The following is a 9,235-nucleotide window of genomic DNA, read 5'->3' as shown; positions in this document are numbered from 1 at the left end:
TGTGTGTGTGTGTGTGTGTGTGTGTGTGTGTGTGTGTGTGTGTGTGTGTGTGTGTGTGTGTGTGTGTGTTCACCTCTCTATGATGTCTGGTGTGGGGGCCACCAGTGTCTCCTGTCTCAGTAACTCCAGGCCTGTCAGCCATTTATCCGCGTCATCCACAGTGTCAGCTGTCAATCAACACAGACTATTACAAGCTATATTATCCAATATAACCTACGATAAACCATCCATATTTAATCAATATGCTATCATTAACAAAATGTGGTTGTATGGCATCAAATAAACACAGAAAAGTGGACATACTCTGCACCCTCCCACGCACACTTACCGCCAAGGCTTATGGTGTTAAGAACAAATTGGGACCCATAGAAGATGGTGAAGCAGGTATTCTCATCATGTTTGTCCCTGCCATCTCTGAACCTCTCAAAGTCTTTTGAGTTCCTCCCTGGGCGAATCTCCCGTATCTCAGACAGATCCACTGAAACCGTACTCATCACTGTTACTCACTCTCTCACATACTCAACAGCTTTTAAACTTTCCCTCACACACATCCCTATCCACACACCACATCTCTTAATGTACTCACAGCCCTTCTCTTCTCATTGTTTTAGGGTTAAGGTTGGGATTCGAGTTAGACTTAGATTCAGGGTTACTCACAAACACCATCATTCTTGTCTGCTGTTCGGGTCCAGGCCACCTGCCTGGTCTCCATGATGACCTGCACAGTAAGGCGCTCTACCTTCTGGCGGAACACGGTCATGACGATGCCCATCTCCAGGTCCCTCTTGATCAGACTCTTCTTGTACTCTGTCAGCTCTCCCTGCTGGCTTCGCCCCGGCCCCGCCATTTCTGGCCCTGTGGAATGGGCCCATACTCTACTTATAGTAGGGATTCAATGGTTCACTATGTCCAAGGTTTTGTTCAGTGACTCATTAAACACCCTACCCTATAGCCTCTCCATAAAGCTGTTTCAGGATTCATGGTTTCATCATGTCAAACAAAGGACGAGGAAGCAACTACAGGCCTATACAGTTATAAAGCATGCTTTTATTTGACCACTTTAAATATTTCAGGAGGTGCATAGTGTACAGTGGCAGTATATTATGTTCATTTGCATTGATGACTTGTTAGGAATGTCTATGTGTATAACATGGAAACATGTTTTCTTTTATTTGCTTGATAACAGATCTGTAACTTATAACAACTCTACTTTGCATTGTATATTAGCTTATTTATTTTCAATTATAAAACTGGTTGTTTGGATCATGCATGCTGATTGGACGAGCAGTGTTCCAAGCCATGCTGTATTGGCGGGAAACAGACACACCGATGCCTGCTAACATTTCTATCTGAAAATTATCACTGTGCCTCCATAAGAATATCATGTTCAAGTTGGTGTCCGAATCATGTCTTATATTTATCTCATATATATATATTTATTTATCTAATCTCAAATTGTTTCCCTTTGCTTCCAGCCTAGCATTTACTTTGGTACAGCGGGGGTTAATATGAACCTTGCTGTCTGTCTGTTCGACATCGGAAACAATGTTTCACTTTTGAATTTCGATCTCTAGTACTACCATACATAGAGTAAACTGTGCCCAGACGAGACAACTTTTTCTGAGCCAGTCGAAATCCCGCATCAACGTCATTATCATGGACATATACAAGTAAATGCCAATAGAAAAAAGCTCAAACAAACGAAAATGCAGCTAGAGTACTGTAATGCCAGGTTCAATGTTTGACGTCACGGAGTTAGCTGAAGTTGGCTTGCTACCTAGCAAGTGACAAGAAAACTTTCCAGCCTGGAAAGCAACCCGTTTGTTAAGAACTGACGACCAGTCCTTTCACATAGCAACTAACCAACAATTATTAATGACTGACTGGGTTGAGCTAGCCAGGATTAGACCCCATCTTTGTATAAAAAAGCAATAAGGCACGCTGAAGCAATGCTGTATCATGAATACAGTCACAGGTAAATGGGTTGACTGGGTCATTCCAACTGTGCAGTGCCTTATCTGTCCCCAGGAAATATCCCTTCTTATTTGGTGTAAAATTTGGATTCCAAACGGCTTTAAATATACGATAAGGTGTCATTTACCCTAAAAGCATAAAAATATTGATCTTGAAAGGGATTCCTATGCATTTTGTAGAAGAAAAATTCTGTGAATGTAGGCATTATTGCTATGTCCCCGGTTGTTATTCATCAACTTCCATGAGAAATATAAGGCTTAAAATAATAACATCATCTTTCTTCATTATTTTATAGTCCTAGCTAAATTCTCTCTCATCATAACGTTGTTTTTATGATTATTGTATTTATTGTTATTTAATTTAAGATTTTCTGTGTGTCCTTGATATCACTTTCCATCCTGATAGTTTGTTGTAATTCTCCTTTTAAGAAAACCACCCCTTTCTAAAATGACACCACATTCAGGAAATGTCATAATTTCTTTGGTTGGAGAACAATGGTTCAACTGTAAAAAATATACTGTACCAAGCAAAAATATAAACGCAACATGCAACAATTTCAAAGACTTTACTGAGTTACAGTTAGTGAAATCAGTCATTTGAAATAAATAAATTAGGTCCTAATCTATGGATTTCACATCTGGAAATAAAGATATGCATCTGTTGGTCACAGATACCTTAAAAAAAAGGCACGACAATGGCAAGTCAATGGGACTCGTTACAGTATCTCTGTGCATTCAAATTGCCATCGATAAAAAACAATTGTGTTCATTGTCAGTAGCTTATGCCTGCCCATACCATAACCGCACCGCCACCATGGGGCACTCTGTTCACAATGTTGACATCAGCAAATGTCAACATTGTGAACAATTGTGAACAATGCTCGCCCACACCACGCCATATATGTGGTCTGCGGTTGTGAGGTCAGTTGGACGTACTGTCAATTCTTTTAAATTATGTTGGAGGCGGCTTATGGTAGAGATATGAACATTAAATTCTCTGGCAACAGATCTGGTGGACATTCCTGCAGTCAGCATGCCAATTGCCCACTCCCTCAAAACCTGTGGCATTGTGTTCTGTGACAAAACTGCACATTTTAGAGTGGCCTTTTATTGTACCCAGCACAAGGTGTAATGATCATGCTGTTTAATCAGATTCTTGATATGCCACACCTGTCATGTTATTTTGGCAAAGGCGGAATGCTAACAGGGATGTAAACAAATTTGTGCACACAATTTGAGAGAAATAAGCTTTTTGTTTGTATGGAATATTTCTGGGATCATTTATTTCAGCTCATGAAACCAACGCTTTACATGTTGCGTTTATATTTTAGTTCAGTGTATAAACACTCCATTGTATCTATTTTTCCATGTTTCATGTTGTCAGTCTGTATGTCCCACTCATAAATGTCCACCCTGTTAGGCTAAATTATAGAGAAAATGAACCACATTTCAATTTGTTAAAATATGTTTTATAGAGAAGTTAAAATCCTGTTCAAGTGTTCACCATTATGCTAGCTCAATCTTTCTCACTCACAGAGCTCTGGCTAATTTAGGCTCCAAATTTCCACCCTGTTAGGTTCCGACCTGTTAGGATTATGCACCTAACAGGTTGGAATATGTACATTAAAAAATATATACTGTATAATTGCCTGAGCTTGACTAATATGTTTTTCTGAAAGTCAAACATGTCCTTTTTCTGAAAGAATACTATCAGAAAAAGGACATGTAGGAATGACCCAACTGTGTTACCTGTGACTGTATTCATGATACAGCACTGCCTCTTGTGCCTTACTTGTGCCTTTCAATTTTCACCTAAAATTACATACCCAAATCTAACTGACCGTAACTTAGGACCTGAAGCAAGGACATGCATATTCTTGATACCATTTGAAAGAAAAACATGCATTGATTAAACCTGTAGAGGTTTAGTCTGCAGAGATCATATCATCTGCAGTTCTTACAAATTCACCTATAAAAAATATATTCTCAAAGCTTTCTCTGATAGTATTGTTGTTTGTTCTTTTTCTTGCACGAAACCTGAAAGGTTCCTTCAGTTTATTAACCTGTAGAGGTTTAATCAATACACCTACAGTGCATTCAGAAAGTACTCAAGACCCCTTTACTTTTTTTCCAAAATGCTGTTACAGCCATATTCTAAAATGTATTAAATAGTTTTTCCCCTCATCAAATCTAGACACAATACCCCATAATGACAAAGTAAAAACAGTTTTTTTAAACATTTTTGCACATGTATAAAAAAAATGGAAATATCACATTTACATAAGTATTTAGACCCTTTACTCAGTACTTTGTTGAAGCACCTTTGGCAGCGATTACAACCTCAAGTCTTCTTGGGTATGACGCTACAAGCTTGGCACACCTGTATTTGGGGAGTTTCTCCCAATCTTCTCTGCAGAGCCTCTCAAGCTCTGTCAGGTTGGATGGGGAGTGTCGCTGCATAGCTATTTTCAGGTTTCTCGCCTCTCAAAGACATTCAGAGACTTGTCCCGAAGCCACTCCTGCATTGTCTTGGCTGTGTGCTTAGGGTCGTTGTCCTGTTGGAAGGTGAACCTTGGCCCCAGTCTGAGGTCCTGAGCGCTCTGGAGGAGGTTTTCTTCAAGGATCTCTCTGTACTCTGCTCATCTTTCCCTCGATCCTGACTAGTCTCCCAGTCCCTGCCACTGAAAAACATCCCCACAGTATGACGCTGCCACCACCATGCTTCACTGTAGGGATTGTGTCTGGTTTCCTCCAGACGTGACGCTTGGCATTCAGGCCAAAGAGTTCAATCTTTGTTTCATCAGATGAGAGAATCTTGTTTCTCATGGTCTGAGAGTCCTTTCGGTGCATTTTGGCAAACTCCAAGCAGGCTGTCATGTGCCTTTTACTGAGGAGTAGCTTCCGTCTGGCCACTCTACCATAAAGGCCTGATTGGTGGAGTGCTGCAGAGATGGTTGTCCTTCTGGAAGGTTCTCCCATCTCCACAGAAGAACTCTGGAGCTCTGTCAGAGTGACCATTGGATTCTTGGTGACCTCTCTGACCAAGGCCCTTTCCCCCCCGATTGCTCAGTTTGGCCGGGCAGCCAGCTCTAGGAAGAGTCTTGATGGTTCCAAACTTCTCCATTTAAGAATGATGGAGGCCAGTGTGTTCTTGTTGACCTTCAATGCTGCAGAAATGTTTTGGTACCCTTCCCCAGATCTGTGCCTCGACACAATCCTTTCGCTGAGCTCTACAGACAATTCCTTTGATCTCATGGTTTGGTTTTTGCTCTGACATGCACTTTCAACTGTGGGACCTTATATAGACAGGTGTGTGCCTTTCCAAATCATGTCCAATGCATTGAATTTACCCCAGGTGGACTCCAATCAAGTTGTAGAAACATCTCAAGGATGATCAATAGAAACAGGATGCACCTGAGCTAAATTTTGAGTCTCATGTAAATAAGGTATTTCTGTTTCATCTTTTTAATACATTTGCAAAAATGTCAAAAAACCTGTTTTCGCTTTGTCATTATGGTGTATTGTGTGTAGATTGATGAGGATTTAAAAAAAATCCATTTTAGAATAAGGCTGTAATGTAACAAAATGTGGGAAAAAGGAAGGGGTCTGAATACTTTCCGAATGCACTGTACATTTCAACCAAGAGCAACAGCTCTAGCAGCTATGTGGTCTACTTTCCAAACCACAACATTAAACAACCAATCTTTTTCTTTTTTCTGTTAACCCAGCGGTCTCTTAGTGTGAGGGAGGGAAAGTTATTTGCACCTCTACGTTTTTAGGCTTCATGGTATGGTGGTTGTACAAATGGAAGCAAACCTTGTGCAGGAATACTGAGGGGTAATAGTATATGAGTGTGTCAGACCTGATTCCATGTAGCACTCATTATTTACATTGCAAATGAGCAGCAGGCGCAGTGGATGGATGGACCCAGAGAGAGAAGTGAAGTATTAACCCAGAACTATTTCAATATCTTTCCTGAGGAAACCTTTGCTCTCAACCGGTGCTGTCCCCTTAAAGGGCTATCCACAAAATTTACACAAACTAGTTTCTTGATACACCACAAGAACATAGTTAACAACACACACATAAATTATAAGCATAACTGATGGTTCACTACTTCCTTCTGTAAAAGAGGTATCCAGTGTAGCGTAAACCAAATGTGAAACCAACCAACACTGTGGCACTCCCCATGTCTTGATGTACCATATGAGAGACAATGCAATACAGGTATGTCAAAACATGATGTAAAGTAACCCTGGTTACATTAGGCACATCATAGATTCAAATCCCCACTTTTTTAGGTTAATGGTATTTGCTATCCACAATTTAATTATCATGAAAATAGCTACAGTTTGCTGGACAGTTACTCCAAGTGTTAAAATGGATGTAGGGTCTATAACATAACGGGTTCTTTGGAAATGTATATTCTAATGGATTGGGGGAAATTAGATCGACATTTGGATGCACAACAGGTGTTCTGTCGAGTCTAAAAATTATATTAGGAAGGTTCACACAATCACACCCCACAAGACCCCTGCCACAGACCATTACCGGCGCAGAAGATCCATCACCATCGACGCTCCACTTGAAACTAAAAGCGGATTTCCCCCTAGTCACTCTGCTCTCACTTTGCTCTACATTTGCACACCCACAAAAAAACGGAAAAGTTTTAAGACTTACCCAATAAATGAAACAGTCAATGTTATAGCTGTAAAGTAGCCTCTTGTACAAATTAATTCATGGTTTTTAGGCTTGAGATTATAAAAATTATACAGTCTTTCAAACAGTCCTAACCCAGCCGCGAAATGGTCAGTTCCTCAATTCTATGTGTATAAGGAAGTAAAGTTAATTTGCGTTATAGGCATAGCAGTAATAAAAAGATCCGGAAGTACGCATATCTATGCAAATTCCCCTTGGACGCAGTATTTGGCGACACAGCTGCATTGAAAGGTTTCAGCTTTTTGGTGAAATCAAATTATTGGCCTATGATAAAGTAGTTATAGGAAGTCCTTTGACTGTCTATACATCGGCAAATTGTTGTAAATATATATAATTGTCACTGGTGGCAATGTTTCTCTCAAACTCTATCTCTTAAGTGAAAGCAGTCCTGGTTACAGTGATAGGCTGAAAAGATCTAAACCATCTGCTGTGCTTGTTAAGAAGCAGGAGAGCGAGTTTATTTTAGAGCAGCAGCGCTGCACCGCACTCCGCTGATAATTAGAGAGATGTCGACTAGTTTGTTTAATCTGTTGATAATTTTAATGTATATTATTTACTAATGAACCATTACTATTAACCCATTCACGTCATTGTACTATATTTAGTACAATATCAAAATACGACGCTGTTTGGTGTAAATAAATACATGAAATTTGATGTCAACACTGTTAGTACAAGTGTCTAAATAGAACACATTTCAATTGTAAGATTGATACTGGAAATATGATAGATAATGACAATCAAAGTTGGTATTTTTAGGAAATTTGAAAAAAAAACATTAAAATGACTTCAGCACATGTATTTTGAATGATAAAAATAGTTGTTTGGATCCCGGATCCTAATTGGACTAGCAGCGTTCCAAGCTGTATTTGCCATCACAGGAACTCTATGCCTGCTGACAGTTCCATCTGAAATTATCAATGCACCTCTATAAGAATATCATGTTCATGTTGCTGTCCGAATAATATTTTGTATTTATCTCAACTCGCACATTATTTTCCCTTGCTTCCAGTCTAGCTTTTAGTTTGGTACAGCGGAAGTTAATATAAGACTCGCTGTCTGCCGTTCGACCTCGGAAACAATGTTTCACTTTTGAATTTCCATCTCTGTACCATATATGGGGAGTGAACGATGCCCAGACAAGCCTAGACAACTTTTTCTGAGCCAGGCAAAATCACACATCAAAGTCATAAATATGGGCATATCCAAGTAAATACCCAATAGAAAAAAAGCTCAAACAAACATGCAGCTAGTGTACTGTCATTCCATGTTTGACGTGACTGAGTTAGCTGGAGTTGGCCAGCTAGATAGCAAGTGACAATAATATTATTATCCAGCCATCCAGCCTACATAGCAACCATTTAGTTTAGAAAGGACGACCAGTACTTTTGCATAGCAACTATGCAACAACAAAAAAAGTATGACTGGGTCGTGTCTGTAGCAACATGGCCAAAATAACTAACAACCAGATTATTGTCCAGACTACATCTTCTGGAGGAAGAATGAAATTGTATGAATTGACTTATCAAAATAACGTTTTAATGAAAAAATGCAATTCATTGTTATTTTAATATGTTGGTAAAAGTTTATAAAAGCATTATACAATGGACATAATGTCTATTTACTGTGTTCCATCTGACTGCACAATCCACTGTCTCATCAGCCCAGCCAGGCAATTTCTAAACTTTATCTGCACTATAAAAAGCATCTAGACATTATCTCACATTTCTTTTAGACCAGCATTTAGTTTTCAACAGCGGAGATTTGTATAAACGCAACATTGTTTCAATATTCAAATTCGATCTCCAGCTGAATCGGCATAATTTTTATGTACAGTCGTGGCCAAAAGTTTTGAGAATGACACAAATATTAATTTCACAAAGTCTGCTGCCTCAGTGTCTTTAGATATTTTTGTCAGATGTTACTATGGAATACTGAAGTATAATTACAAGCATTTCATAAGTGTCAAAGGCTTTTACTGACAATTACATGAAGTTGATGCCAAGTGTCAATATTTGCAGTGTTGACCCTTCTTATTCAAGACCTCTGCAATCCGCCTTGGCATGCTGTCAATTAACTTCTGGGCCACATCCTGACTGATGGCAGTCCATTCTTGCATAACCAATGCTTGGAGTTTGTCAGAATTTGTGGGTTTTTGTTTGTCCACCCGCCTCATGAGGATTGACCACAAGTTCTCAATTGGGATAAAGGTCGGGAGAGTTTCCTGGCCATGGACCCAAAATATCGATGTTTTGTTCCCCGAGCCACTTAGTTATCACTTTCGCCTTATGGCAAGGTGCTCCATCATGCTGGAAAAGGCATTGTTCGTCACCAAACTGTTCCTGGGTGGTTGGGAGAAGTTGCTCTCGGAGGATGTGTTGGTACCATTCTTTATTCATGGCTGTGTTCTTAGGCAAAATTGTGAGTGAGCCCACTCCCTTGGCTGAGAAGCAACCCCACAAATGAATGGTCTCAGGATGCTTTACTGTTGGCATGACACAGTACTGATGGTAGCGCTCACCTTGTCTTCTCCGGACAAGCTT

At 39.7% G+C, this 9,235-nt stretch overlaps 1 protein-coding gene across 1 annotated transcript in view; it reads right to left on the bottom strand.

The window, feature by feature from the left end:
- plcg2 (phospholipase C, gamma 2) overlaps window positions 1-6,870 on the bottom strand; it is an 18,114-nt gene extending 11,244 nt beyond the window's left edge. The window contains exons 1-4 of the mRNA XM_023970756.2: window positions 6,654-6,870; window positions 658-855; window positions 329-478; window positions 74-167 (exon numbers count right to left, since the gene is read on the bottom strand). Coding sequence (XP_023826524.1) covers window positions 74-167; window positions 329-478; window positions 658-847 — 434 coding nt within the window. The 5' untranslated portion in view covers window positions 848-855; window positions 6,654-6,870. The remainder of the gene's footprint in view (window positions 1-73; window positions 168-328; window positions 479-657; window positions 856-6,653) is intronic.
- Window positions 6,871-9,235: the final 2,365 nt, after the last annotated feature.

Source organism: Salvelinus sp. IW2-2015, linkage group LG26 (assembly GCF_002910315.2).
Source record: "Salvelinus sp. IW2-2015 linkage group LG26, ASM291031v2, whole genome shotgun sequence".
In the NCBI taxonomy this organism is placed as follows: domain Eukaryota; kingdom Metazoa; phylum Chordata; class Actinopteri; order Salmoniformes; family Salmonidae; genus Salvelinus; species Salvelinus sp. IW2-2015.
The sequence above is the reverse complement of the archived record's forward strand: the minus strand, read 5'-3'. Positions and strand labels throughout refer to the sequence as shown.